This window comes from Acanthamoeba castellanii, assembly GCF_000313135.1.
Source record: "Acanthamoeba castellanii str. Neff unplaced genomic scaffold scf7180000084599, whole genome shotgun sequence".
Lineage (NCBI taxonomy): Eukaryota > Discosea > Longamoebia > Acanthamoebidae > Acanthamoeba > Acanthamoeba castellanii.
The window spans coordinates 440117-467574 of record NW_004457442.1 but is presented as its reverse complement, the minus strand read 5'-3'; the positions used below and the strand labels follow the sequence as shown (position 1 = coordinate 467574).

General features: G+C 61.4%; 16 protein-coding genes across 16 annotated transcripts in view; 7 read left to right on the top strand and 9 right to left on the bottom strand.

The window, feature by feature from the left end:
- Positions 1–66: 66 nt before the first annotated feature.
- ACA1_059560 (uncharacterized protein) lies at positions 67–834 on the bottom strand (the record flags this gene model as incomplete). Its single annotated transcript, XM_004339214.1, has 1 exon — positions 67–834. One exon carries the CDS (start codon positions 832–834, stop codon positions 67–69), a length of 768 nt encoding a protein of 255 aa, XP_004339262.1.
- An 800-nt stretch (positions 835–1634) lies between these two features.
- ACA1_059550 (hydrolase, NUDIX domain containing protein) lies at positions 1635–2498 on the bottom strand (the record flags this gene model as incomplete). Its single annotated transcript, XM_004339213.1, has 2 exons — positions 1635–1797; positions 1999–2498. 2 exons carry the CDS (start codon positions 2496–2498, stop codon positions 1635–1637), a joined length of 663 nt encoding a protein of 220 aa, XP_004339261.1.
- A 180-nt stretch (positions 2499–2678) lies between these two features.
- On the bottom strand, positions 2679–4731 carry ACA1_059540 (peptidase D, putative; the record flags this gene model as incomplete). The annotated part of the gene is made up of 7 exons (XM_004339212.1): positions 2679–2806; positions 2884–3136; positions 3222–3523; positions 3592–3925; positions 4041–4154; positions 4265–4563; positions 4704–4731. 7 exons carry the CDS (start codon positions 4729–4731, stop codon positions 2679–2681), a joined length of 1458 nt encoding a protein of 485 aa, XP_004339260.1.
- Positions 4732–5185: 454 nt separating this feature from the next.
- ACA1_059530 (uncharacterized protein) lies at positions 5186–5942 on the top strand (the record flags this gene model as incomplete). The annotated part of the gene is made up of 4 exons (XM_004339211.1): positions 5186–5282; positions 5358–5457; positions 5633–5723; positions 5811–5942. The coding sequence occupies 4 exons, from the start codon at positions 5186–5188 to the stop codon at positions 5940–5942; spliced, it is 420 nt and encodes a 139-aa protein (XP_004339259.1).
- Positions 5943–6063: 121 nt separating this feature from the next.
- Positions 6064–8228, top strand: ACA1_059520 (dihydropyrimidinase; the record flags this gene model as incomplete). The annotated part of the gene is made up of 8 exons (XM_004339210.1): positions 6064–6125; positions 6220–6335; positions 6468–6578; positions 6669–6943; positions 7013–7198; positions 7272–7439; positions 7542–7718; positions 7842–8228. The coding sequence occupies 8 exons, from the start codon at positions 6064–6066 to the stop codon at positions 8226–8228; spliced, it is 1482 nt and encodes a 493-aa protein (XP_004339258.1).
- Positions 8229–8527: 299 nt separating this feature from the next.
- ACA1_059510 (EF hand domain containing protein) lies at positions 8528–9706 on the top strand (the record flags this gene model as incomplete). The annotated part of the gene is made up of 5 exons (XM_004339209.1): positions 8528–8615; positions 8708–8787; positions 8948–9113; positions 9264–9411; positions 9493–9706. 5 exons carry the CDS (start codon positions 8528–8530, stop codon positions 9704–9706), a joined length of 696 nt encoding a protein of 231 aa, XP_004339257.1.
- A 121-nt stretch (positions 9707–9827) lies between these two features.
- On the bottom strand, positions 9828–12188 carry ACA1_059500 (LPS glycosyltransferase subfamily protein; the record flags this gene model as incomplete). The annotated part of the gene is made up of 1 exon (XM_004339208.1): positions 9828–12188. The coding sequence occupies one exon, from the start codon at positions 12186–12188 to the stop codon at positions 9828–9830; it is 2361 nt and encodes a 786-aa protein (XP_004339256.1).
- A 330-nt stretch (positions 12189–12518) lies between these two features.
- Positions 12519–13529, bottom strand: ACA1_059490 (saposin B domain containing protein; the record flags this gene model as incomplete). Its single annotated transcript, XM_004339207.1, has 6 exons — positions 12519–12598; positions 12677–12871; positions 12962–13072; positions 13150–13210; positions 13246–13308; positions 13419–13529. 6 exons carry the CDS (start codon positions 13527–13529, stop codon positions 12519–12521), a joined length of 621 nt encoding a protein of 206 aa, XP_004339255.1.
- Positions 13530–13869: 340 nt separating this feature from the next.
- ACA1_059480 (uncharacterized protein) lies at positions 13870–14607 on the bottom strand (the record flags this gene model as incomplete). Its single annotated transcript, XM_004339206.1, has 4 exons — positions 13870–14027; positions 14121–14230; positions 14309–14406; positions 14509–14607. 4 exons carry the CDS (start codon positions 14605–14607, stop codon positions 13870–13872), a joined length of 465 nt encoding a protein of 154 aa, XP_004339254.1.
- Positions 14608–14991: 384 nt separating this feature from the next.
- Positions 14992–16270, bottom strand: ACA1_059470 (Gpatch domain containing protein; the record flags this gene model as incomplete). Its single annotated transcript, XM_004339205.1, has 7 exons — positions 14992–15058; positions 15166–15245; positions 15334–15549; positions 15647–15791; positions 15854–15930; positions 15999–16042; positions 16105–16270. The coding sequence occupies 7 exons, from the start codon at positions 16268–16270 to the stop codon at positions 14992–14994; spliced, it is 795 nt and encodes a 264-aa protein (XP_004339253.1).
- A 314-nt stretch (positions 16271–16584) lies between these two features.
- ACA1_059460 (ribosomal protein L13e, putative) lies at positions 16585–17334 on the bottom strand (the record flags this gene model as incomplete). The annotated part of the gene is made up of 2 exons (XM_004339204.1): positions 16585–16986; positions 17092–17334. 2 exons carry the CDS (start codon positions 17332–17334, stop codon positions 16585–16587), a joined length of 645 nt encoding a protein of 214 aa, XP_004339252.1.
- A 243-nt stretch (positions 17335–17577) lies between these two features.
- Positions 17578–19265, bottom strand: ACA1_059450 (DHHC zinc finger domain containing protein; the record flags this gene model as incomplete). The annotated part of the gene is made up of 6 exons (XM_004339203.1): positions 17578–17654; positions 17757–17800; positions 17876–18120; positions 18226–18359; positions 18706–18817; positions 18972–19265. 6 exons carry the CDS (start codon positions 19263–19265, stop codon positions 17578–17580), a joined length of 906 nt encoding a protein of 301 aa, XP_004339251.1.
- Positions 19266–19387: 122 nt separating this feature from the next.
- ACA1_059440 (uncharacterized protein) lies at positions 19388–20968 on the top strand (the record flags this gene model as incomplete). Its single annotated transcript, XM_004339202.1, has 4 exons — positions 19388–19591; positions 19672–19986; positions 20055–20705; positions 20867–20968. 4 exons carry the CDS (start codon positions 19388–19390, stop codon positions 20966–20968), a joined length of 1272 nt encoding a protein of 423 aa, XP_004339250.1.
- Positions 20969–21242: 274 nt separating this feature from the next.
- ACA1_059430 (Sel1 domain containing protein) lies at positions 21243–22746 on the top strand (the record flags this gene model as incomplete). The annotated part of the gene is made up of 3 exons (XM_004339201.1): positions 21243–21361; positions 21523–21583; positions 21676–22746. 3 exons carry the CDS (start codon positions 21243–21245, stop codon positions 22744–22746), a joined length of 1251 nt encoding a protein of 416 aa, XP_004339249.1.
- A 220-nt stretch (positions 22747–22966) lies between these two features.
- Positions 22967–25258, top strand: ACA1_059420 (LPS glycosyltransferase subfamily protein; the record flags this gene model as incomplete). Its single annotated transcript, XM_004339200.1, has 1 exon — positions 22967–25258. The coding sequence occupies one exon, from the start codon at positions 22967–22969 to the stop codon at positions 25256–25258; it is 2292 nt and encodes a 763-aa protein (XP_004339248.1).
- Positions 25259–25410: 152 nt separating this feature from the next.
- Positions 25411–27458, top strand: part of ACA1_059310 (LPS glycosyltransferase subfamily protein) — a gene marked incomplete at both ends in the record, with an annotated part of 2345 nt that continues 297 nt past the window's right edge. The window contains one exon of the mRNA XM_004339199.1: positions 25411–27402. Within this exon, the coding sequence (XP_004339247.1) occupies positions 25411–27402 (1992 nt within the window). The remainder of the gene's footprint in view (positions 27403–27458) is intronic.

Below are 27458 nucleotides of genomic sequence, written 5' to 3'. Positions count from 1 at the left end.
CACAACGCACACTTTTGAGACCTTGAATACAGATTGCATTCAAAGCTGTATTGTGTGGTGATCATCTCAAAAAAAGCGGAAGCTTCTTGTCCTGTTGATGTTGTTGTTGTTGTTGTTAGTCGGTTCACCGATGTTGTAGAGTTCGTTGGTGAAGGTGGTCGCCTTCCCGCTGAACAGCGGTGAGGCCATAAGGGACACGTTGTGTGCGGACGGCATCTCTTCGAGCTCCCATTCGGTGGCCCTCCCGCCCACCTGTCTCGGATCTGTGCGTCGGCGCCGCGCGCGCACCACCACCACCACCGCCACCACCAACGCCACCACCCCGACTAGCACGAGCATCGCCACCACCACACCGGCGATCAGGCCCAGATCAGCGCCTCCGCTGCCTCCGCCGCCCGACGTCAGGTTGCCCGGCACGACCGTGCCAGTGGGATACATCGGCGATGGGCTGCGGGAGGGTTTCTGGGGCGACGGCGTCGCAGTCTTGAGCTCCGATGGCGTGGGCGTGCCGGGGAAAGTGGGCGAGAGTGTGGGGGTGACGTCCCACGCGGCGGGCGTAGGGGTGCCGGGGAAAGTGGGCGAGAGCGTGGGGGTGACATCCCACGCGGCGGGCGTAGGGGTGCCGGGGAACGTGGGAGACAGGGTCGGGGTGACATCCCACACGGAGGGCGATGGGGTGCCCGGGAACGTGGGCGAGAGCGTGGGCGTGGCGGTACGAAGTGGCGGCGAGGGCGTGCGCGAGGCCGGCCTGTACCTGGGCGGGGTCGAAGTGGGACTTGGCGAGTGCGAGGGGGTGCTCGAGGCCGACTGCGCCTGCCTTCTGGCTTGGCTCATCTCCTCTCGTCGGTGTGGCCGATTTGCGTGGTGGACAGCTGAGATGGTCGTAGCTAACGCAAGGAGGCAGAAGAAGCCCAACCAGAGGCAGGGCAGCCCTCGAATGAGCACTGCAGCTGCAGGCATGACGCCTCTGCGATGAAGTGTGCGGCCTATTTTTTCCTCATTATATCTTATTTACTTCTTCTTGTCCTGTGGGCAGTTTCCTAAAAAGGGCCAATACAGAGCTTTGTTTTTCTTGAAAGAAAGCCTGCGCATTGTTTCGAACCTGTTTTCCCTCCTTTTCCCCAAGTTTCTTGTCGTTTTCATTACCAAACTTGAGCGTACAGGGCCAGGAGTACGAGGTCATGTTGGCCCGCGGCGTATTGTCCGCACGTTTGACCACGGTCAGCTGCTGACTCAGTTTGGCCGTGGAGCGAAATAAAATTATGTAGGCAATACAGTGTTGGGCGGACGACGAGGTTGAGAGGTCGATGGGGCTCCGTGCCGCCAAAGGTCGAGTTGGCAGCCAGCGGCGACACCAACGGGGCAGGGGTCGAAGTGGGCGACGCCCTGCGCGAGGGCGAGACCGATGCAGTGGCACTGTCCAAGATCAAGGGCGTTGCGGAGACTGTAGGCAACACCGACTTCGTCGGCGAGGGGGAGATCGAAGGTGTCACAGTCGAGGTCGCGTTGGGTTCCCGGAAATGCTGGGCGTCGGCGATGTCGAGGGCGTCACCGATCTTGTGGGCGAGTTTGAGGGGGTGGCTGAGGGGGTCACCGACATCGAGAGCGCCACCGACATCGAGGGCGAGGGGGTCCTAGAACTGCTGGGCATGGCCGACCTGGAGGGCGACGTCGATGTCGAGGGCGTGGGCGATCTGGAAGGGCTGGGCGCGGCCGACCTGGAGGGCGTCGTCGACATGGTGGGCGTGGCCGAGGGTGCCTTTGGATTGGTGGGCGTTGGCGACGGCGATTCGCCCACTGCGAGTCTTTCGACACCGTCCCACCAACTTATAAAAGTTGTCTGTCACACGGTGGTGCACAATGAAAAGAGGAACAAGAAGCTCCACTGGAGTGTATGTGAGACGCCTATCAGGGATGAAGCTTCCAATCTCCTCCCCTAAAAGGTCATGTTTCATGTAGCAGCTGATGATGTCGGTACCTCACGAAGAGGAAAAAGACCCAAGGTCGGCCTTCACCCTCTCCAGCACATCTCGGTCTTCGGGGTGGGTGAGTCTGTTGATGGCACTATCAAAGTCGAGCCACGCGGCGTCGGCCACCTCGGCCTCCTGCACGCGCACCTCGCCCTCCTCGACCTCGGCCACCCAGTACTCGCATCTCTTCCAGCACCGGCGAACGGGGTTGAAGTACTCGCTCGCGTAGCGGCCTCGGCCCGCTTCGTCATTGACGTCGAAGATGAAAGCCGCTACGCGAAGATTGGTCTCTTCTTCGAGCTCGCGCTTGGCGCAGTCGAGGGGCGGCTCCTTTCGATGGTCGCGGTGGCCCTTGGGGAAGCACCACTGCCGTCCGTGCTTGTTCCCCCTGTGCCCGACCTTTTGCTCAATCAACAAAATCTCCAGATTGTCGAGCGAGAGGGGTGCATCGCGAAGCTTGCGCCTCAATGGTATTATGCCAAAGCTGAACTCTGTGGCCGTCCTTTCAGTCTTTTTGGATGATGACATCTGCTCTCTTATTTCTTCTCAAGATCCAAACTGTTGAATGTTTCCGAATTTACGTTTTGCGTTGGGGTAGCGTGTGCCCAACTTGCGTGTGTTGTCTCTTGATGGTCCATGTACTTACACATCAACAAGGAATGATGGGCTGCTTCAGTTCCAAAGGCCTCGTAGAGGAAGAAGACGGGCTCAGTGCGACTTCCTGCCCTCGGCCATGATGGCCTCGATCTCCTCGACGGTGCGAGGGCACTTGGTCATGTTCTCGATGCCGTCGGCCGTCACAATCACATCGTCCTCCAGCCGCACGCCGCCAATTCCTGATAGACCTGTCAACTACCGAACAACGACACGACACGACACACGAGTGACCCAACCACATAGAAAGGGAACGTACCCCTGAACTCGTTGACCTTGTCGACGTTGATGAATTGCTTCTGCTTGTCGTCGGCGATGGCCTTGTCGAGCAGCGGGTCGATGAAGTACACGCCGGGCTCGACGGTGAGCACCATGCCCGCCTCGAGCGACCGGTTGGCACGCAGGCTCCTGAAGCCGGGGCGCGTGCTGCGCTCGGCGCCCGTGCTGTAGCCGCCCACGTCGTGCGTGTCAATGCCGAGGAAGTGGCCCAGGCCGTGCGGCATGAAGACGGCCTGCGCTCACCACGAGAAACAGTGGTTTGCCGTTAGTGGGTGCAGACATTCTCAGAATTCCACTGGGCTGAAGGGGTCTGCGTACGCCGAGGTCGGCATCCATCATGGCGTCGACGTCGCCCTTGACGAGGCCGTGTCGGGCGAGCTCCTGGAGGGTGGTGCGATAGGCCAGGGCGTGCATGTCCATCCACGCCACGCCGGGCTTCATGGCCGCGAAGACGGCCTGCTGCGCGGCGAGGACCGTGTTGTAGACCACCTTCTGCTTCTCGGTGAAGCGGCCGTTGGCCGGGTAGGAGCAGGTGATATCGGCTCCGTAGCACTGGTACTCGCCGCCCATGTCGAGCAGCATCAGGTCGCCGTCGGCCAGCTGCTTGTCGTTCGGGGCACCTGAATCCGCTTCGAGTTAGGCCTGACCACAGCACACAGCATACAGCACACGACGATGGGGCGAGTACCGGCGTGGCCGTAGTGGAGGATAGAGCCGTGGTGGCCCGAACCGCAGATGCAGGTGTAGGCGACGTGACGGCAGCCGCCGCGGGAGTAGACCTCGTGCTGGAACAGGGCCTCGAGCTGGTACTCCATCATGCCGGGCTTGCACTGCTTCATCACCGCGACGTGGGCCTCGGAGCTGACGCGGCACACGTAGCGCAGGACGTCGAGCTCCATCGGCGTCTTGATCACGCGGCACTCCACCATCTCGGGCCACAGGCGGCCGTTGTCCACGCGGTACTTCTCGATGCCGGGGAACGTGGCCGGCTTGGCATAGTTGCCCGAGTCCGAGTTGAGGCCCTGGTGGCCGTCAACCCAAACACCCAAGCAAGCACGCATTGTTTAAATACCAGGCCAAAACGAAGAAGTCAAAGGCGATGACGATGGTGACGATGATGATGATGAGTGAACGTACGTGGAGGGTGTAGATGATCTTGGTATTGAGCTTCGATAGCACGGCGTCGATCTCATCCACGTAGTACGTCTCCTCCACCTCGTACCGGGCGGTGTAGTCCTCGCACGATGCGATCTGGCATTGTGTGTGTGTGTGTGTGTGTGTGTGTTCGTGCGTGTGCGGTGCACGGCGCGCACTGTGAGCAAGAGAACTCAGGCGCTCAGGTTGTCCGTGTCGGTCCGTACCTTGCCCATCCACACGGCATATTCGGCGGGCAGGCGGGGGATGAAGAGGATGGCGCGACGGCGCTTGAGGTCGATCGCACCGAAGCAGTCGGGGTCGGCCACGCCAAAGGTCCAGTGGAAGAAGCTTTCCTGGCGGAAGAGGTGCTCGTGGTCGGTCTCGTGGCGCATCTTGGCCTTGCCGCCGCGCAGCAGGACCACGCTGCCCTCGGGCGTGCCCTCAGCGCTCTTCTCGAAGCGAGCGATCAGCCGCTCCCTGTTCTCGCGGAACATGGCCATCGGCACCGGATGCGTTTCCAATCCTGCACAGATGAATTTTATTGCAAAAGATTCATTGATTGGTGGATTATCAAGGTAAAGTGAAGAGTAATCAAATCGACGAGCAGTTCATGAATTATCCAATTAAATGACGATGATGACAAAGTGAAGGAAAGGCGTGTACCAAGAGAGTAGGAAGTGCCCTTCTGCATGGTTGAGTAGTTGCGTGTCTTGTTTCGAGAGGCGAGGAGGTGTGGCTTGCGTGCAGCTGGCGCGGAAGTGAAACAACCAGAGCCGAGTGCCGTGCCTCTGGTCAGATTGTACAACGTAACAGCCCGGCCAGACAAGGCAGACGCTCTTGGCCACAACCAAAGCACAGGGCGTGCCAGAGGCGTAGCGGACGTGCCACAACGCCTCATGTTCTCCACCAACTTTACACTACACGAATTGTGCAATTTGCAATTTTATTTTGGATTATAGATGATGTATTTGATTTGCACACCATGCCGCACTGTTGAGTCCTGCGTGAAGCCTTCGTGGCCTCTTGAGATGGCCTAATCATAGCCCCTCTCCCCAACATGTCAAGCGCAAATCGAGTCATTATTTGTCGACGAGCTTCAGGAAACCTACGAAGAAGACTTCCGAGCAACAAAAGAAGAACGAAAGATGGAGCGAGCAGGCGGAGGCAGTGCTATCCTAGCGTTGGTTTGTGTCTTCGTGGTGGCGACGATCCTCACCGTCTCCAACGCCGCCGGCAGCAAACGTGCCCCCCCCTCGCTACATTTTTACACCCATAGCGGAGCTAAAAGGGACTTTGTTGTGCGTACGTGCGGGGCAGTGGGCGAGCGTGGTCCCCAGGTGCCGTGCCTCCAAAGCACATGGAACAGGACCACCGGTGAATGCTTCATCACCAACGAGTGTGACATCACCATGTATGGGTACGTTCGCCCCTCCCCTGCACTCCTCCGAGTATGAGCTCACATGTCACGTCGTGCACAAACAGCTACGCCATGTGCGACCACGACGTAGCCATGTGCGGCAGGTAAGTGCCTACACTACGCCTCTTCATTGTACTGGGCGCTGACCCTCTGTTGTCCAACTCCACCTTCGCAGCTCCAAGCTCGATGGCGTGGCCATGTGCGGCCACTCGGCGTTCTTCATCGGCTACTGCCGCGACCAGTGCCAGGGTCTCACGTGGAACCAGGTACTGTATTGTCTGATCCCACGCTGCTTCGCTCGACTTAGCCTCATCTTCTCTTGCTCCAAACTTTGGACTCAATCAGATCAACAGCACCAAGTGCGCAACCAACGGCAAATGCTGCCCTCCTCGCACCGTATGCTGATCGTGGGGACAACCGTGCGCCGAACCTCCAGACGCTGCTTTCGATCAGGCGGTCGGTTTGGTCCACTCATTCTCGAGTAGCTCTGCTTTGAACACGACCCCCTTTCGTTTGGTGCTGACGTCAGCAAGGCTGGCCGAGATATTGCGGGTTCAAAGACAACCAAAATCGGCAGAGTCACATTTTTACACACTTCCCACAATTATGAACTCACCAAGCGAGCGTCCCGTCTTCATCCACGGCGGCGTTGTGGTCAACGACGACCGGTGCGTACACTTAAATTACAACTCGCGTAGAAAGATTTTGGATTAATCATTTCTGAACAAATCCTTCAACGTTGCTGAATGAGGGCGCCCACAGGGAGTGGAGGGCCGACGTGTTGGTCGAGGGGGGCGTGGTCAAGGCCGTAGGGCTCGACCTCAACGTCCCTTCTGACGCCCTTCGCCTCGACGCCACCGGCAAGTTCGTCCTACCCGGTACGTTCACACCGCCTTTCTCTTCATCTAAACACGACTACACGTCGTGGTCGTCAGAGTTGCGACGCTGCTCACCACGAGCGCTCGGTTCGTTTGATGGTTTGTCTCTGGGTGGTTCGTCTCTTGTTCTAGGCGGCATTGATACGCACACGCACATGCAGCTGCCCTTCATGGGCACCGTTGCCGCCGACGACTTCGACATCGGCACTCAGGCCGCCGTTGCGGGAGGCACCACCATGATCCGTACTTTCCTCGCCGCACACACACGCACACACGCACACGCGCACACGTGTACGACTCGCGCTTATGCTAAACGCTGCTCGCAACGCGTAGTGGACTTTGTGATTCCCCAGAAGGGCCAGTCGCTGCTGGAGGCCTACGACCAGTGGAAGCAGTGGGCCGACCCCAAGGTCAACTGCGACTACTCGTTCCACGTCGCCGTCACCTGGTGGAGCGACCAGGTGGCCGACGAGATGAAGGTTCTGGCCGAGGAGCGGGGCGTGAACTCGTTCAAGATGTTCATGGCCTACAAGGGCGTGTTCATGCTCGAGGACGACAAGCTCTTCCACGCCTTCACCCGCTGCAAAGAATTGGGCGCCCTTCCTCAGGTGCGTGTCGTGTCGTTGGTCGTGTCGTGTCGTGTCATGCGTGCGCGCGCAGCTCACGGTGGCTCGCAGGTGCATGCGGAGAACGGGCACCTGGTCGCGGAGGGCCAGAAGAAGATGCTGGAGCTCGGCATCTGCGGACCCGAGGGCCATCTGATGTCCCGCCCGGAGGAGGTCGAGGCCGAAGCCACCCACCGAGCCATCACCATCGCCGATCAGGTCAACGTGCCCATCTACATCGTTCACGTCATGTCCAAGGTATAACACGCACACACGCGCGCGATGACACGACACACATGTTGCTCAAACTGTGAGTTTCTACGGAGTGTAGGGTGCAGCGAACAAGGTCGTGGACGCCCGCCAGCGAGGCAAGCTGGTGTACGGCGAGCCCATCGCTGCTGGTCTCGGCACGGACGGCTCTCACTGCTGGCACCACGATTGGCGCCACGCGGCTGCCTACGTCATGGGTCCCCCCCTCCGCCCTGACCCCACCACCAAGGTACCGCACACGCGCAACACACGACACACCACACGAGACACGACCGCACACGCGCAACACACGACGACACACGCTAACCACGCTATTTGGACTCCCTTGCAGGACCACTTGATGCGTCTGCTGGCTTCGGGCGATCTGCAGACGGTGGGCACGGACAACTGCACGTTCAACGCCAACCAGAAGGCCCTGGGCAAGGACGACTTCACGCGCATCCCCAACGGCCTCAACGGCACCGAGGACCGCATGTCCATCGTGTGGACCAAGGGCGTCGCCACCGGCGTACTCACTCGCTCTCAGGTGCACACACGCCTCTCATCGTCATCCGATCATTTTACTACACAACTTAACGCCGCACACACGCACACACCGCACTCACGCTACACGACACGACACGACACGCAGTTTGTGGGCGTGACGTCGTCCAACGCTGCGCGCATCTTCAACATCTACCCGCGCAAGGGCCGCATCGAGGTGGGCGCCGACGCCGACATCGTGATCTGGGACGGCGACGCCAAGCGCACCATCAGCGCCAAGACGCACCACCACGCCGTCGACTTCAACATCTTCGAGGGCATGGAGGTCCAGGGCGTGGCGGTGACCACCCTCGTGCGCGGCCGCGTCGTGTGGCGCGACGGCGAGCTGGTCCCGGCCCAGGGCTGGGGCCGCTACGTGCCGCGGCCGTGCTGGGGTCCGGCCTTTGGCAGCGTGGCCCAGCGCGACGCCCAGCGCGCGCTCTACCACCAGCCCGTCAAGCGCGAGCCCTACGCCGGCCCCGTCATTCAGCTCTGATGTCGAAGGTGACCACGACTGCACCACACAAATTTCTCTTTTTTTGCTTTTTTATTTTTATTATTTTTGTGATTGGGCGGACACTAGCACGAGCACATGCCCGGCATACACAAGTGACGAATCCTGGCGCTGCACAGAAAACACGAAGGGAGACCATGGAGCCTACCAAAATTCAGCGACCACTCAGTCCACAGGCCCCGACTTGGCACACACAAATAGTAGTGGGTTGACACAGCCATCATTTTCCTCAACTACCAACTACCCTCCATCTTCACCTTCTTCTTCAACAACAAGTCAACATGCAGCAGCCTACCTGGGGTTCCCACGCTCGTCCTTGGTTCGCGTCGTACTACGGCACCGACTCGCAGCTCATCAGCCAAATTCAAGGTACACGCGCCCCCTCCTAAGCCCACACAGCCACCTGCCAACTAACTCTACCCCTCTCTTCTTTCTCTCTCTCTCTCTCTCTCGTCATCTAGCGTGGTTCAGCGCCATCGACACTGACAGGAGTGGACAGCTGGACCAGGCCGAACTGGGCCGTGCCCTCCAGCAGGCTGGCGTACGCCCCTCCCTCCCCACAACACAACACTCGCTGGTCCACCTTTGGTGACACCGTTGGGTTTGTTGTCGACTTCTGGCTTTGTTTATTCATTTATATTCTTTTTTCTTTTCTTGGATGTTTTCCTGATTTTTGTTGTTGCGTGCGAACGGGGCCACAGCTCACGTTCGGTCCGGCTTCGCTGAAGCGCCTCTTGACGACGTTTGACCTGGATAGGAGTGGTCACCTGGGCGTCAACGAGTTCGTGTGCCTCTACCAGTTCGTGCTGGCCCTGCGCAACTCCTTCACCACCCAGGACCACGACCGCTCGGGCAAGCTCGACAACTGTACACAACCGCCACACACACACACACACACACACACACACACACACACACACACACACACACACACAACACACACACGACACACGCACACAACGCATGCACACACACACACACACACCGCACGCACGCACTCACTCCCGTGGTGTCTAGGGAACGAGATCAGCCTGGCGCTGGCCAACGGCGGCTTCCAGCTGAGCCCGCAGGGCATCAACAGCGTGCTGAGCCGCTTCGACCCCAACCGCTCTGGTCTCACCCTCGAAGCCTACACCGAGGTCGCCCTCTTCCTCGCCAGCCTCAGGTAACGACACGACACGACACAACACCGCACGCACGCGATACGACATGACACGACACTCATCGCGTGGTTGTGGTGTTGCAGGTCCTACTTCGACTTCTACGCGCGTCAGCCGACGCAGACGTTCGGCCAGCCGCCCGCTGCCCAGGGTCCGCCCGGCGGCGTGCCCGGCGTGCCCGGTGGAGTGCCCGGCGGCGCTCCCGGCACCCAGGGTCCGCCCGGCGTTGGGCTGCCGGCCACCAGCACCATCACCATCAACTTCGACCAGCTCGTCGCCGCCACCCCGTACTTCCAGTAGACGCTCTCAGCCGTGTCGCTTGTACTACGAAGCAAATCATAAAAGAAGAACTTCGCTCTTCCATTATTGTTGTTTTTATAGATGATAATATAAAGACAAAATATAAAATCTTTCTTGTGGCTTAGGGGGGGCAGGTGGGTGTGTCTCGGCGGGCCGCGAGCCGCCGCACCTCCTTCTCGGCCACCGCACACAGCTGCCCTCTGGCCAGCGCCTTGCGCAGAACGGCCCGCGCCACCCGATGCAGGCTGCCCTTGCCCATCCACACCGCCTCCAGCTCGTCCGCCGGCGGCCAGTCGTTGAGGCCCGCGCGCCTCTCCGCCTCGGTCGCCGCCGTCGCCTGGGCCTCGGCCGAGTATCGGTAGACCGTGAACGACTCGGCTTCGAGCCCCAGCGCGCAGTCGTCGGCCTCGTAGGCGACCTTGAGCTGGGCCGGCGCGTACGACCGCGGGTAGAAGGCCGCGTGCGACAGCAGCCGGGCCTCGCCGGGCAACTCCTTGGCCATGCGCCGCGTCAGCTCGCCCAGCCACTTGTGGTGCTCCAGCGCGTTGCTGCTGTTCCGGTCGAACCCGGCCTGGTAGGCGGCCCACCACCGACGCAGAAAGACCGCGCCCGCCGGCGCCACTACGACGCCCAGCGCGCTGCTGTTGAACCCGTCGGTCGCGAGCGTGACCACCTCGCGCGCGCGCAGCGGCTCGAACGAGCGCAGCACGAGCGCGTCGGTGTTGAGGTAGACGCCGCCCTCTTCGATCAGCACCTCGATCCCGGCCGCGTCGGCCCTGTGCGCGTCGTCGGTGAGGTCGGCACCTTCGTTGAAGATGCGCTCCAGGGGCACGACCAGCTGCCGCGTGCACTCCCACCACGCGCCCTCGAGCAGGTGGCCGCCGCCGCCGTCGCCGCCGTGGTGCCACCGGATCTCGTCGGGCTCGGCGTTGACCGCCGCGCTGAGCACGGCCAGGTAGGTCCACACATCGACCGGCCGCGGCTTGGTGGTGGTCGTGCGCGGCGACACAAAGTGGACCACGTTGGGCACGCGTGGCACGCTGTCCTCCTGCACGAGCCGGCCCGACACGGCCACGTCGACCAGACCGCTCGAGTCGTTGCGGGGCGCCGACGGCACGCGCGCGGCCGGGTCGAAGGCCATCACGCATGTGCTGTTGCGGTGGGCGCTGTTGGTCGCGAGCGGCGGGTACCACAGCCAGGCCTGGCACTGCGGGAAGTAGGCCGAGCACCGGGCGCAGCACTCGGCCGCGCTCGCCGTCACCGCCCGGCCCGCGATCTGCGCCTTGGGGTACTCCCACGCCCCGTAGTCGTCGTCGCTGCCGCCGGCGTCGTTGCGGTCGACCACGCAGCGCACGTCGGCGCCCAGCTCGCCGCCGGTGTGGTAGCCGCGCGCCAGGTCGTAGTGGGCCAAGTCGAGCCCGTTGTTGCGCGCCCACACGGCCGGCGGTATGCCCCAGTTGTGGCCCAGCAGCGAGCCGTGGTACGGGTTGGTCATGGCCACGGGCGGCCACATGAGCACGGTTTGGTCGGGCCACTTGGCGATGCACTCCTGGTAGGCCTTCTGGTCAATGGCGCCGCGGGCGGCGACCATGGTCGGGCCGATGACGGCCGCGGCCTCGCGGTGTATGCCGACGGCCCACGACGACCAGAGCGTGACGGGCCGGGCGAAGCCGGCGTCGACAAAGTGATCCAGGGCCTCGGCGTTCTTGTAGCGACTGGTCCAGTCGACCACCCCGCCGAGCCACAGCAGGCGCCAGTCGTCTGGAATGCGACGCACGCGCGTGTCGAAGGCGCGCGGAAAGTCGGCGCAGAGGATGACGTCATCTTCGAGCAGCAGCACCCGCTCGAGGCCCGGCGACCGGGCCACGTACTCCAGGAGACCCAGATGCGTGAGGAAGAGGCTGAACACGCCCGGGTGCTGGTCGCGCTGGTCGGCCATGACGAGCTTGGCCAGCTCGGCCGAGCCGCCCATGAGCCGGCCGTCGACGGCGTGGACCAGCGTGTAGGGCACGCCCAGTGCGCGCAGCTGGGCCCGAACGCGGGCCAGCCGCTCGGTGGCGCGCGGCAGAGAGATGACGATGATCTCGTCGAACACGTCTTCCAGGCGGCACAGGCGGCCGGTGGACGGGGGCGGGCAGCCGCGGGCGGGCCGGCGCTGCCGGGCGAGGCGGGCGGAGTTGGCGGAGGCGAGGAGGTCGTCGAGTTTGACGAAGGGCGGGTCGCCCGGGTGGGTCCGGGTGACGTCTTCTTCATCATCTTCTTCATCATCTTTCGAAGCGACGGCGCAGTCTGGTCGGAGGGTGCCTTCGCCATCTGATACAGATGGCAGGTATGCTGAGAGGCTCGACCAGCTGTACGTACTACTCGAGTGTACTGTGTCGTAGGAGCCGGTGGCGAAAAAATTGATGGCAAAGATGGTGCATAAGGTGAAGGCAAAGGCCACAAGAAGGGTGGCTCGCCTGGCACGGAACCTCGCTAGCATGGCCTCTGTGGTTTAGTTGTGTTGTGTGTTGTGTGTTGCCAAATGAATCTTCTAGGTCGGCCCCCAAGCCAAGGCGTGTGCCTTAGCAGCTTCGGAGATAAATTAAGAAGCCCACGAGCTTGAAAAGAAGTGATGCTGTTAGGCAACCGTGTTTTTTTCCGCGGCTGAAAAGACCGGTTTTCTCCTAACGTGTCCATAACGTGTAGCGCCAACCACTGGTGGAACTCAACCAGACTGCTGCTCAACTTCACCTTGGAAGCTTATGTTTATGCGAGATGAAAAAGATGGACCTTGCCTCGCCGAAGAACACCGTAAGGGTGGAGTCAGAGCTCAGTTGAACTTGACGGCGGCGACCTGACGGACGGCCTGCGAAGAGCAGACGCCAATCTGCTGGCACACGGTCTGGGGATCTGGCCGACAAAAAAGAACGAAGAAAGATTAGATTTGATTGAACTCACGCGTGCCAGTGCCGCCGTAGAAGAGCGTACCCTCGTTGGCCTGGATGTACTGGACGATGAGGGGGGTGTAGGTGTCCACGAACACGACGCACTGCGAGGCGAAGGGGGTCAGACGGCACACGCGACCGAGGAGAGACTCGATCTGGGTGATGGTCTGGTTGGCCTGCACGTAGGACTCGATGAAACCGACGAGCATCTTGCAGATCTGGCAATCCTCGGGGCTGGCTGCTTAATGCAGACGAAAGAGAGCCAATTACAATCAATTTCAAAGATTGGAGGAAATTGAAATGAATGGGAGATTAGATGAGATGGTACCCTCAACGACCTCGACAACCTCGGGGAACTTCTCAAGATCGGCAACAACGATCTCGGGCTCAGCGGCGAATGAGGTGCAGAGACCAAGCTGCTGGCACGCGTTCTGGGGATCTAAAAGCAACCATCATCAGAAATGAAGATTGATTAGGAGAAGGAGGTCGTTTGGTTCGAGTGGGAGTAGAGCGTACCCTCGTACTTGATGATGTAGTTGATCAGGACGGGGACGTAGTACTCGACGAACGAGTCGCACTGGTCACGGAAGGGCTCCGGCGCAGAGCGCACACGACCTCGAGCTGCTTGATGATCTGAGCCTGGGTGTAGTTCTGCTGCAGATAGCCATCGATGTACTGCACGTTCGTATCGCAAATGGAGATGAGCCGTGTATCGAATTTAATCACATTCTACACAGAATGATGATCTCTGCCCCGACACTTGATGGAGAAGATGATGATGGTACCTGGACGGCGAACTGGCACAGAGGGCAGGTCTCCTGGGCCGAGGCGGGGGTGATGGCGGCGAAGCCGCACAGCAGGAAGGCGATGGTGAGGAGCGACGCGATGGCCTTCATCTTCTACTGGGAATGGAGGAATGACTAGCAGGCGCACAAAACCGGTTCTCGTGCCTGGCGCCGCCTGACGTGTCGGGTGATGAGTGGTCCAGTGCCTCTTTCCTTTGCTTCTTCTGTGCTGGGCGGCACAAATTTAATAGCCGTAAATTCACTCCTATTGGCTGTCGGCCGATAAAGTTTAAGGAGTCGTTTTGTATTTTCATGTCCCAGCCCGCAAGAACTTCCCACCCATTTCCTTTTCTTGGCCAAGGAGAGAGACGTTGCGTCAAGGAGAAGACGAGAGGCGCGTAGAGAGGTGTAGCGGTGGAGAAGACGAAGAACCAGACCAAAGGCGTACGTCCTAGTCTCTCGCAGGCTCACCCGCACCGGTTCGGCGGTCCTCGCGCAGGCCGTAGACCAGGAAGCCCAGACCCAGCGCCATGCTCAGGCCCGAGTGGATGCTCACGCCGAGCGGGTTGAGGATGCCCTCCTTGTACATCCACGCCGCGATCAGGCCGTCTGTTGAACAGAACGTCGGGCTTCGTGGTTAGCACCACCTCGAAGAAGAAAGACCTGCAGTGCGCCAGCCTAGCGCGGTAAAGGGCCACGTACTGCCAAGGTTGAGGGCGGCAAGGACGTTGCTGAGCTGCTGGCGCTTGGAAGGCTCTCTGATGTTGAAAGCCGCATGAAGCGACACGGCAGCGAGCGCCACCGTCTGCAGGCTGCGCACAGCAAGAAGTGGTGGGATTAGCACAGCCTTGAGCTGGTACAAGAGAGGTCTCACAAAAGATAGCACGTACCCGAACAGCCGCAGTGTGTAGAGACCCGATGAGGACTCGAGCATGGGAACCCACCTCGAAGGCTGGCCCACCAAGTCGTAGCAGAGGTGCGGATTGATCTGTCCAATGAGACGCACAGAAGGTAAGTACCACAAGGCACCTCTTCACGTCTTCTTCTTCTCCAATACACCAGAAAGCAGAAAGTAGAGGAGTAGAAGTACCAGGGAGGCAGCGCCAATGACGCCGCTGATGAGGCCGTAGCTGGCCGTAAGCTGGGGGAAGGTAATCATACCGCCGATGGAGTATTCCTGCTGGGCCATCTTGTGATGTGTCTTGTGTGTGAGAGAGAGGTCTTGTTGTGCTATGTGGAAGTGAAGAAGTGGTGTCGTTCGCGCTTTTATACTCAGCCGCTACACGTTGGGTCTGGCCAGACATCCATTCCGCGGATTCCCCCAGGTACCCTCCCGGCCATTCGCCGGACGCCACGTCAGCAACTCCTCGGCTGGTGGTCTGTTTTTCGTGGGTGCGCCTGGGCCAGCCCTGCGGGGGGGGGGGTGACTGAAGGAGGCGGTATCTGTACAACATGACGTTGGGGGTTCGCCGACTTCCCCTCCCCACCGCTCATCATCATCACGGCCTGAAAAAAAGCGAGAAAGGTTGCCAAGAAGAACGAAGAGAGTGAAGGAGGCTTTACTCTCTCTACTCTACTCGTGGTCCTCTTCTGATGGGCCGGGGCAGTTCTGGGCCAAGTCGTCCGCATCGTTGAAGGCGCTGAAAAGGTGAGTGGGGAGTGAGTGCGATTCAGTGCGTGCGCGCGCGTGCGTGTTCGTCTCACTCGGGAATGAAGGGAAAAGAGCAGAACGCTCGTTCGAACGTACCAGCCACAGTAGAAGCAGTAGAAGTGTTGCTCCCGCAGATGCGCCAGCACGGCGTCCAGCCGTCTCAGCACTTCCTCGAACTGGCCAGTTCGAGAGGGTGGTGTGAGGTCGGGCAAGTGCGTGTGCGGCGCACAATCGAGTGATCACGTGGTGGAATCGGAACGGTACCTCCCAGGCGACGGGCGCGTAGGCGTCGCCCTCCGCCTCCTTTCGCTTTTCCTCCTCCTCGAACTCCCTAAGGTGGGGACTGTAGGCCAGGCCCTTTTCCTGGTCCAGCTGCACGCATATGTTGAACGCCTGCTTGAGCTGCGAGTGCGCTTTCCGCTCACCGAATCGCTCCTTCATCCGGTCCTTGTATGTGCTTGCCAGATTCTGCTCTTGCGCCTGGGTGTGTGCGTGCGCATGTGTTCATCGATGAGTGTCGTGTGTGCGGTGTGTGTCGTGTGTGTCATGCCGTGTGCGTGTTGTGTTTCACGTTTACCTTCTTCTGCCTGAATTGATCCTCCGAGACTCGTTGGATCTCTTCCAGGCGTCCGAGGCCTGATCGGTCGGTGCGTAGCGAGATGGCGATGGGCTCCTTCAGACCCTCGCTCTCTTCCGCCTTCCTCCCCAACGCCGAGCCCTCCCTGCACCGCGCAACGGCTCGCTAAGCAGAGTACGCACGCGCCACGCACGGAGAGCCACCTACTTGTAGCCCATCATCTTGAGCATCTTGAAGCCTTTGTTGTCCGACGAGATGGCCGTGGCCAGGCCCTCCTTCAGTTTCTGTGATGGAGGATGAAGAGAGCGTCGGCATCACGAGCGCACCTACACACCACACAGCCGGTGCGCACCTCCTTCTCAAGCACTTTGAGAGGCTTCTTCTCGGGCTGGACCTCTGCCGAACAGATTGTTGGAAATAAATAAATAAATAAAGTAATAATAAAGATGCAAGCGTACCTCGCTTGCGCTTGGGTGCTTGGGATGATGTTGCGGGAGGGGCGGCATCAACGATAAAGGCGGCGGACATGTAGTCGTCCTCTTCCTCAAGGGCTTGTGGTTGCGCTTGTTGCGCAGTCATATCGACCACCTCCTTGGGCGGGCAGCATGCTCTCTGCCTCCTCATCTCTTGTGTTGTGAATGTTTGGTTTCCCTGCTTTTTCTTTTGCCGCCTTTTTCGTGCTGGCAAAAGACGTGAAATGTTGTTGATGACAAGAACGCCATTTACGACGATTCCGTCGGCAATCAGAAGGTAATGTGAATGAGGGGAATGAAAGTAATAATGCTGCCGATTTGTGCAATAACGCCGGTAAAAATCGACCTTGAAACCGCCAAACGGGCAGAAGAGAGAGTAGGCGATGTTGGTCCAATCGGTGTAGGTTTTTAGTTTAGGGAATAAACAGTTTAGACGAGGGCTGCTGAAAGGGGACAACGTTTCGTTTAGTCCTTCTTCTTCAGCTTGGCCTTCTCCTCCCTGGCGAGGGCCTTCTTCTTCCTGATGCCGATGTACTTGGCGTCGGCGCGAGCACGGCGGAGGGTGACGAAAGCAGATCCCTTGCCCATGGGCTCCACAACCTGAGCCTTGACGCGGACCTCCTTCTGCTTGACGGGAAGGACGGCGCCGGTGAGCTGGGTGGCCTTCTCCCTGTCCTCGGGGGCGGCCTCGTCGGCCTTCCTGGGGTGCTTCTTGGACTCCTTCCTCTTGGGCCAGAGGACGAGCTGAGCCTTGTACTGCTTCAGGCGGTTGATGTTGTCGGCCAGGGGACCCTCGGACTTGTTCTTCCTCCTGTGGTCGACCGAGATACCGATGGTCTGGGCGAACCTCTTGGTGATGCCAGCACCCTGAAATGAAAGCAAAAATGGAGAGATTAGCCTCCGCATTTTGGCGGCGAGAGAGCCACAGCACGTAAAACACACAGCGAGACAGAATGGAGAGATCTCACATACCCTGAGCTCCTCAAGCGTGAAGCCACGACCGAGCCTGAGCTTGGTGTTGTACTTGATAGTGGGGCAGTGGACCACGGGCCTGAGCGGACCCTGGACGGGCCTGGGGAAGATGGCGGCAGCCTTGGCGGCGCGGGCAACCCTCCTGCTCTTCTTCTTGGCGGGCTGGTTGAACCACGTCTTGACGTGGTTTTGCCACGCCTTGTGGAAGTGCTGGTTGGGGATCAGATTGTTGTGCTTAGGCATTGCTCTCGATTCGGATCGGACCTGGGGCCGGCAAGCGATGCACGATACAGGAGGAGAAAGAAAGAAAGAGACCAAATTTCCGTCCCCGCTTTTTACCACCAACACCAAACCAAATTCGTCGACACCGAATAAAAAAAGAAAAATAAAATACGCGCTGTCTTTCTTTTTATTGCGGCTGTATGTACACCAACAAGCAAATAAATAACCTGACGTGTTAACAACACATGTAAACTCGAGCGGCAGCTACACCAGTGCGTAGTTTCGCATGGCTCTGGAGTTGGTCTTGCCGTCGGTGCGTGTGGGGTAGGTGATGCCGTCGCCTGCAGGACAGGAGCAATCATCGTCATCATCAAAGCACCCCACAAACACTCGTGAGCGTCGACTGGCACACAGCATTGACGATGCGCTGGGAGTACTCGTACCCGGTGGCGGCGTGAAAGTGGGCAGCAGCCAAGAAAACCAAAACCTGGCGCGCAATGCGATGACGTGTCACGTGGGTTAGGCAGGACCCAAGGTTTGAGCGAACGAACGAACAACGTACTTGCCCTTGCCGAAGAAGAAGTCCCAGTTGCGTCGGTAGCCGAGGTCGAACTCGTTGTAGTAGGTCTCGCCACGCTCCTTGGCCATCTGCATGCGGTACCGATTGAAGTAGAACTCGATCGTCGTCTGGCCGGTGAGCACGAGGTAGAGGTGCCAGGCCAGCATCAGCCCGACCGCGAGTCCCACAGCCACCGACAACACGAAGATGAACACGATCGTCCCTCGCGCCGAGAGTCCAACCCACGGCTGGGCACCAGTCGCGTGCGCCGCGTGGCATCGATGGCCGTCAGTCGATGCATCGACACATATGGAGGGGAGGGGGAGGGGGATGGGGGCTGAGGGTGGTCTTACCACTGAGAAGCGGTGCGAGTCCATGAAGGGACTGTAGGACATGAGCGCGCCGTAAGCGCACACCATGAAGAGATAGAGCAGGAACAGCACAAAGTAGCGATGGTTGAAGTGACCCACGCAGTTGCTCACCCACGCTGAGTTCATCGCGCGAGTGGTTTAAGTGAGTACATATCTATAAACGTCTTGGAGCCAAGCAACAACGTGGATGAACGGTGCACGTACGACAGTGGTGGTCCATCTTCATCACGCATCTGCGATGCCGCACATGAAGCAAAGGTCCGCGTGTGAGGCGACGCGTTAGCAACACTGGTCCAGAAAGCGGTATGTTTGTGCCGTGCTGGTGTGCGTACCGTCGGCATACGTGACAGTGATGTGTTCGCTCCGGCTTGGGCGCTCTACCTGTGTGCCGTGTGTGCCGTGTGTGCCGTGTGTGTGCCGTGTGTGTGTGCCGTGTGAGCAGGCGTGATCAAACGCGGGCACCGGTGCGACTCTGGGATTGCGCACACTTCTTGCACCAACGGCTGAAGCCTTCGCCGCGTCGGGGTGCCCGCTCGCTCTCAAGCTGGGCCAGCCTTTCGGCGCTCAGGTCCGTCTGCGCGTGAAAACAAACAGCACAAATAAGTAAATAAGTGATGAATTAATAGTAATAAATAAATGGATTAATCCATGAATAAATAAAAGATATAAATGAATGAGGGTTTACGCATTGAAGAATGAGCGAAAGCCAAAGTGTGGGAGGAAAGTACGGGAGGAGGCGGGGCGCCAGCAGGGGTGATGATAGTGAGGAGGTAGTTGAACATGAGGCCTTGAAACAAGAAGGCACACCATGCCAAATGGATGGCGCCGTAGAGCGTGTAGGGGTTGGGCACTTGATAGGGGAAAATGGCTGCGAAGAAGACGTAGATGCCGCCCAAGATGAGGGTGAGGGCGATGACCACGAAGAACGGCCCCACATAGCGGATGAGGGTCTCCGTTACGCATTTGCAGTAGGTGGCGAAGCACAGGGTCGCATCGAGACATCGGTCCCACCGGCGTCCCATTCCTTCCCTTCGCTTTGTACTTCTCTTGTTCGATTTATCTCTTCTTCGATTTTCCCTGCCACGTCATAAATCTGAGACAATTAAAATAAAATAAATAATAAATAATCAAACAACAGCCCAAGATGGAGATGGAGCAGCCTCTGCTGCAGGTGGTGGGGGCGAGCCTGAGCGAATTGTTCCGTGGCTACGCCCACAACGTGGAGAAGGAGCTGGCCAACGTATCGGCAGCCGTGCAGCAACTCGCCACACAAGACAAGCTCTCGCCCGATGATGCGCGCCAGCAAATGGGCGCCCTCGTCGGTCGTCTCAAAGGGCTCAAGCGCAAGGTTCGTACTCACCCCCCCCCCTCTCCTGCATCCACCATCTTCTGTTTACAAATCTTCCCATCATTCTCCTCCCCACAAAGCTGGAGGAAAGTCGACGGGGCGAGCAGAAGGAGATGGCGCGGTGTAAGGCCCGGCTGGACCACCTCGCCCAGCACCCTCACGCCAAGGCAGCCGCCGCGCCAGCGACGACAGACCAGCACGACGAGGTAGAGGCCGTAGAGCTACCCACGGCGGCCGAGGGTACCGGTGCTGGCGACAGCGACAGTGACGACGAAACGGCGGTGGCCGCGCGGGCGTGGCTGAAGGCGCGCACGAACCGCTTCGTCGTGGACCACATGCTGCGCAGCGGGCACCTCGCCTCGGCCGCGTCGCTGGCCAAGGAGGCCCACATCACCGTACGCACCACACGCGCCCTTTCCTTTGGCCCGCCCAAGCCAACTCGAGCGTGTTTTTGCCGCGGCAGGACCTGGTCGACGTGGAGCTCTTTGCGAGCGCGCAAGCCGCGATCGATGGCCTCCAGCGCCGCGACTGCGCCCTGGCGCTGGCGTGGTGCGCCTCGCACCGCCAGCGGCTCCACAAGCTCCGGAGCACGCTCGAGTTCAACCTGCGGCTGCAGGAGTTTGTCGAGATGGTGCGTGGCGGGCGGTGCCGGGAGGCCATCGCCTACGCGCGCAAGCACCTGGCGCCCATGGCCGCCAAGGAGCCCTGCCACATGCCGACGGTCCAGCAGGCCATGGGCGCCCTGGCCTTCCCCGCCGCCGTGTGCAAGCCCCTGCCCTACCGCGAGCTGTTCGACGACGAGCGGTGGGCGGAGCTGATCTACGAGTTACGGCGGGAGAACCACCGCTTGTACGCCTTGCCGCCCCACTCGCTGCTGGCCATCGCCGCCCAGGCGGGCCTGTCGTCGCTCAAGACCCAGTTCTGCTACGGGGCCGAGGAGGGCCGGTCGCGCGGGTGCCCGGTGTGCGTGGAGGACATCGGCAAGCTGGCCGGCCCGCTGCCCAGTTCGCTGCGCACCAAGTCCTGCGTGCGATGCCAGCTCACCGCCCAACAGTTCGACAACGACGACTACGCGCCCTTCGCCCTCCCCAACGGCCGCGTCTACTCCCGGAAGGTGCGTGTGTCGTGCGTGTCGTGCGTGTCGTGCGTGGCGTGCGTGGCGTGCGTGGCGTGCGTGGCGTGCGTGGCGTGCGTCGTGCGTCGTGTAGTGCGGTGAGTGTCGTGTGTGTCGTTCTGAACGTGTGCGGCGCAACATACGCGCGTTCTCTGGAGCAGGCGCTCGAGCAAATGGCCATGGCCGGGGATGGGATGCTCACCGACCCGGCGACCGGGGAGAGCTTCGCGTTCGAGGAGGCCAAGAAGGCTTTCATCGTCTAAACTTCGCCCCAGACCCCAGCACTCACTGACGACTATCCACTGTACATACGACCAGCCCCAGAGAGTGCGTGGTTCGTGTAAATAAACTCTACCATACCCCCCCGGGTGTCGCATGGTCGTGTGTGCTACCGCGTGTGCGGCGACCGTCTGCGTGGTGCGTGTGCGGAATGCGAGATACCTCTTTATTGTCGACATCACATTCCTGTGTCTTCGCTCGGCCATCTGTGTTGTGCGAGACAGTGGAGCTGAGGCGGGCAACACAAAGAACGAAAAGATGGAGAAGAAGGCAAAGAGTCGCAAAGGCAAGAAGAAGGGAGCTGCAGCTGGCGGGGCCAAAAAGAGCGCAGAGCTCAGCTCCATAGACAAGGACACCGTCATCGAGCCGGGCACCAAGTACTCCTTCCTTCTCCAACACTTCTGTTGCCACCAATCACTCTCTCTCTCTCTCTCTTCATCTCTTGTCGCCCCCCTCCCCGAGACTCACTTCGTCCTCCTTCTTCCGTCGCTTTCGCTCTTTGTCCCTCACCTGCCGCCGCGGTGGTTGAAACGAGTAGGTACAACATCGACCTCCGCAAGAAGCCCGCCGACCCAGACCGCAAGCCCGCGCCACTCAAGGTAAGTGCGTGTCGTGCGCGTCGTGCGTCGTGCGGTATGTGCGTAGTGCTTACTCACGCACGCGTGTGCGTGTGCGCATTCGTTTTCCCCAGCCGGGTGCGTCGAAGGAAGCGCACGAGCAGTTTCTGATCGGCTGCGCCTACTGCACCGGGGAGCAGGGCCGCCCCAAGGACTACGCGCTCGCCGTCGAGTGCTTCCGCAAGGCGGCCGCGCTGGGCGATGCCAACGCGCAGTACAGCCTGGGGAGCATGTACTACGGCGGCCTCGGGGTCGAGCGCGACATCGAGCAGGCCACGGTGTGGCTCGGCAAGGCCGCCGGGCAGGGCCACGCCGAGGCCAAGCGCCACCTTAAGGAGATGCGGCGTGCGGGCCGAGAGGTGGTGGACGGGTGGCTCACGGCCGCGGCCAAGGGCGATGCCACGGCGCAGTACAACCTCGGGCAGATGTACGAGGTGGGCGAGGGCGTGGCCCAGTCAGACAAGCAGGCGGCCGCCTGGTACGCCAAGGCCGCGGCCCAGGGCCATACCGACGCGCAGTACGACCTCGGGGTGATGTACCAGAAGGGCCTGGGCGTGGCCGAGGACTGGGCGCGGGCCGCCGAGTGGTACCGCAAGGCCGCAGACCAGGGCCACGCCAACGCGCAGTACCTGCTCGCGCGGCTGCTCGAGGTGGGCCACGGCCAGTCAGTGGCGAAGAACGAGGCCGAGGCGGCCGAGTGGTATCGGCGGGCCGTGGACCAGGCCGACGACGTGCGGGCGATGAACAACCTGGGCAGCATGTACGCGACCGGCCGCGGCGTGGCGCTGGACCACACGGAGGCCGCCGCGCTATTCCGCCGGGCCGCCGAGCAGGGCGACCACCCGTCGGCCCAGTTCAACCTGGGCGTGGCCCTCGCGAGCGGCCAGGGTGTGGCGCAGGACGACGCCGAGGCCCTCCGCTGGTTTGGCAAGGCCGCGGCCCAGGGACACGCTGGCGCGCAGGCCATTCTTAAACTTGAGCGCGACGCCTTTGGAGGTCCGCAGGAGAAGGAAGGCCAGTCGACCGTCGTGAAGCCGACCAGCTCGACCTCGACATCGACGAACGAGGTGGCGCGGCCGTGGTGGGTGGGGATAGCCCCAGTGGTGGTTTTATGCCTCGTCGTTCTATGGATGCTGTGGGGCTAGCTGCCAACCCTTTTTCTATTGCACCGCCAACGCTACAGGACGTCAGGCGCCATGTTCATGTTGTACCCACGCTGGCCGCACTATCTTTTGCTTTTCGTTTGACCCTCAAAAGAAACTGGCAAGGGAAAATAGCAAAAGGAACTAGAAGAGAAAAATCATAAGACTCAAAAAGAAAAAACAGAGAAAATACCTGATCTGACCTGGGGTTGTTACTGGTGTGATGTTGTTGGTGGGGCGGTATCTCAAGTTCGTTGTGCTGGCGCTTCTGGCGGTCGCCTTGGTCGTCCCACTACTTGAGTTGTTCGGGCCTGTCGGCTGGTTGGCCGGGCAGCTCTACCGCCGCCCGACCCTTCTCTCGGACGCCTGCGCCTCCTCCGCTCCAGTCGTGAGCGAAGCCCCCGCCGGCGCCACCCGCTGCACACAAGAGGAATACCATGACCCGCCCTTCGTCAAAGTCGACGAGCTGCTTGATGGCACCACCCACTACAGCCCCCAACGACGACCTGCGACGGGGTGTCCTCCCGTGGCCGCGGGCCGCCTGTGCCGCCTGGAAGACGTGTTCGACGAGATCTTCGTCATCTCCCTGCCGCGCGCCACCGACCGGCTGGCCCGCGTCCGCGCCCAGCTGCGCGCTCTGGGCGTGCCCTACACGCTCGTCCACGCCGTCGACGGCCGGCTCATGGCCAGCTCGGCCGAGCTGGCCAAGAACGTACTGGTCAACCCGGTGGACCAGCACCCGGGCGTGCTCGGTCTCTACCTCACGCACCTGGGCCTCCTGGACTACGTGACCCGGTCGGCGGGCCTCGAGCGGGTGCTCATTCTCGAAGACGACGTCACCTTCTGCGCCGACTTCCCGCGCGCCTTCGATGCGCGCATGCGTCGCATGCCGAGCGACTGGCGCATGCTGTGGCTCGGCGCGCTGGTCTTTACGCCCACCTACCAGAATCCCGAGGCGCTGGACCACTTTGTCGATGTCGGCTTCGCCCGCCCGACCCATGTGATGACTAGCTTTGCGCTGGGCCTGCACCGCGAGGCGGCGGCCTTCGTGGCTGAGAAGATGCTGGCCTCGCGCGAGGCCATCGACGAGCATCCCTACAACGAGGCCCTGCACCTGTGGCCCAACCAGACCTTCATTGTGTGGCCGCCCGTTGCCATGACAGACCCCTACTCCGGTTCGACGATCGGCCATGGCTGGTGGCCGCCGCCGGCTGTGTGGGCGCACGACAACGGCCTCGACCTGTCCAATTTCGACCTGGCGCGCGGCTACCACGTCGGTGGCGAGCTGGGCTCCGACCTGCGCTGCGTCGTGGTCGCCGATGGCCCCACTGCTATCAGCGATGAGGACAACTCCGACGACGACGACGACGACGAGGTGGCCACGGAGGCCGAGAACCCAAAGGGCTTCTTTGTGGGCCAGGCGGAGGTGGTCAACAGCTCGGCTGAGTGCTGCGCCAAGTGCTCGCGCGACTTCCCGTGGTGCCGCGCCTGGCGCTGGTACACCCACACCCACAGGTGCGTGCTGGACTCCGGCGCCGAAGCGGCGCGGGTGCCATCGGCCAAGCGGGCCGTGTCGGGCCGCATGGTGCAGGAGGACAGCGTGCCGCTCGTGCCCAACGTGGTCCACTTCTTTCCGCCACTCCACGACGCCACCACCACCCCAAGGCTGGACGTGTGGAGCTACCTCTCCGTGCTCAGCGCCGCCATCAACACCGAGCCCGACCACATCCGATGGCACCACCGGTCGATCGGTGGTAGTGGATCGAAGCCGGAGGGTCCCTGGTGGGACGAGTGCGCGCTGCCGCTCATCTCCTCGCTCCACCAGGTGCCTTCGGCCAAGACGAACCTCAACGCTGCGGACAGGGAGGAAGAGATGCGGCTCGGGGTGCTCATCGACGAGGGCGGCATCTTGCTCGACACCGACGCGCTCGTCGTGCGCTCGTTTGCTCCCTTGCGAGCTCGCCAAGCGGTCACGCTCGCCCGCGACGGCCTCGACCGCAAGCTGGCCGGCGTGGGCGTGGTTGTGGCGCCTCGCAATGGCAGCTTTCTCCATCGGTGGCTGGCCAAGGTGCGCGATCAGAGCGCGGAGCAGGACTACCGCGCGGGCGCCGTGGCGCTCCAGCTGGCAGAGCAGCACGCCGACGAGGCCCAACTGCTGTCGCACGCGGCCTTCTATCCGCGGTCGTCCTCGCCGCACCACCTCAAGGTCGCTTACCAGGCCGACGACTGCGCGTCGGAGCACGAATCGTTCTCGGTGCACCGCCACAGCAGCGCCGCGTGGGCATCATCATCAGCACCACCAGCACCAGCAACAGGAGGAGGAAAAGAGAGCGCTGCGGGCGAGCTGGAACGGGTGTGGCTGGGCAAGGGAAGTCTGCATCGGGTGGCGCGGGCCATCGTGCGCAAGGCGCTGGCCGGCGGGCGGCTGTGTGCGATGGCAGAGAGGGAGGTGCGGCGGCTCGAGGCCCGTGGCGAGGCGCCCGCTTGTCCACCAGCAATAGAAATGAGGTCATGAAGCCAAATTTCCTTTTGTGTCTTCAAGCTTCTTCTTTTTGCGGCTTTACCAAAACGAAGTGAAGCAGAATAGTAGATTACAAACTATACAAGGTTCACTTTGAAACAGGAAGAAGTCGAGCAAGAGAGAACTTCAGGACAGCTGCAGGGGTCATGAGGGTGATGGTCCTCTTGGGACCCACCCTGCTTGCAGCATGGCTCATTGTATTCCTTAACTCCTCGTTGGTCCCGTGGGCTCTCCTGACCAGGCTGGTGTTGGCGCTGCCAGAGTATGCGGCAGAACCTTCATACCCCCCGCCCCCGCCGTGCCTACCTGCCGTGGCCGACGAAGCGAAGCCACCACCACACAGCGAAGGCGAGCCCCCCTTCATCAAGGTCGAAGACCTGCGCGCTGCCTCCAACGTCAGTCGAGCTCCGGGCTGCCCACCCGAGGCCACCGGCCGCCTGTGCCGCCTGGAAGACGTGTTCGACGAGATTCTCCTGATCTCCCTGCCGCGCGCCACCGACCGGCTGGCCCGCGCTCGCCGCCAGCTGCGGGAGCTCGGGGTGCCCTACACGCTGGTCCACGCCGTCGACGCCCGGCTCATGGCCGGCTCGGCTCACCTGGCCAAGGTCATCATGAAGGACCCGGTGGACCAGCACCCTGGCGTGCTCGGTCTCTACCTCACGCACCTGGGCCTCATGGACTACGTGACCCGGTCGGCGGGCCTCGAGCGGGTGCTCATTCTCGAAGACGACGTCACCTTCTGCGCCGACTTCCCGCGCGCCTTCGATGCGCGCATGCGTCGCATGCCGAGCGACTGGCGCATGCTGTGGCTCGGCGCGCTAGTCTTCGAAGCCACCTACTACAAGGACGCGCAGGCCCTGGACCACTTCATCGACGCGGGGCTGGCCCGCCCGGCCTCAATCGCCACCACCTGGGCCGTGGCGCTGCACCGCGAGGCGGCCGCCCTCATGACCGAGAAGATGATCATCTCGCAGAAGGCCATGGACCAGCAGGGCTTTGCCGATGGCGTGGTCAAGTGGCCCAACCAGACCGTGCTCATGTGGCCGCCCGTGGCCGTGACCAACCCCTACTCGGGCTCGGGCCTGGGCCATACGTGGCTCGTCACACCGTCGATTTGGGCTAACGACAACGGCCTCGACCTGGCCAACTTCGACCTGGCGCGCGGCTACCACGTCGGCGGAGAACTGGGAAACGATCTACGCTGCGTCGTCGGCCCCGACAGCGCGGAGGTGGAGGCCCCGTGGGCGTACCCGGAAGAGTTCGTCGTGCTCCGGGAGGTCATGGTCAACAGCTCGGCCGAGTGCTGCGCCAAGTGCTCTACTGACTTCCCGCGGTGCCAGGCATGGCTGTGGTACCCGCACACGACCAACCGCACCTGCGTGCTCTCCTCCAACCCAACAGCGCGGGTGCTCTCGGACGAGCCGGCCGCACCCACGGCCGTGTCGGGCCGCATGGTGCAGGAGGACAGCGTGCCGCGCGTGCCCAACGTGGTCCACTTCTTTCCGCCTCGCCGCGACACCACCTCTGCCCGGCGGCGGCGGCTCGACGTGTGGAGCTACATCTCTGTGCTCAGCGCCGCCATCAACACCGAGCCCGACCACATCCGATGGTACCACAGCCTTGGTGGCGCTGGTGGTGGTGGCGGTTCGCTGCCGGAGGGTCCCTGGTGGGACGAGTGCACGCTGCCGCTCATCTCCTCGCTACACCTTATCGCGGACTCCACCACCGCCACCAGCGGGGAACAGAGGGAGGACGACGTGCGGCTCGGGGTGCTCATCGACGAGGGCGGCATCTTGCTCGACACCGACGCGCTCGTCGTGCGCTCGTTTGCGCCCTTGCGCGCTCGCCAAGCGGTCACGCTCGCCCGCGACGGCCTCGACCGCAAGCTGGCCGGCGTGGGCGTGGTGGTGGCGCCTCGCAACGCCAGCTTTCTCCATCGGTGGCGGGCCAAGGCGCGCGATCAGCACCTGGCGGACGACTACCAGTCCCAGGCCGTGGCGCTCCGGCTGGCCGAGCGGCACTCCGACGAGGCCAAGCTGCTGTCGCACGCGGCCTTCTATCCGCGGTCGTACTCGCCGCACCACCTCAAGGTCGCTTACCAGGCCGACGACTGCGCGTCGGAGCACGAGTCGTTCTCGGTGCACCGGTTCAGTGCCACGAGGCCACCACCACCACCACCACACCACCAGCAGCA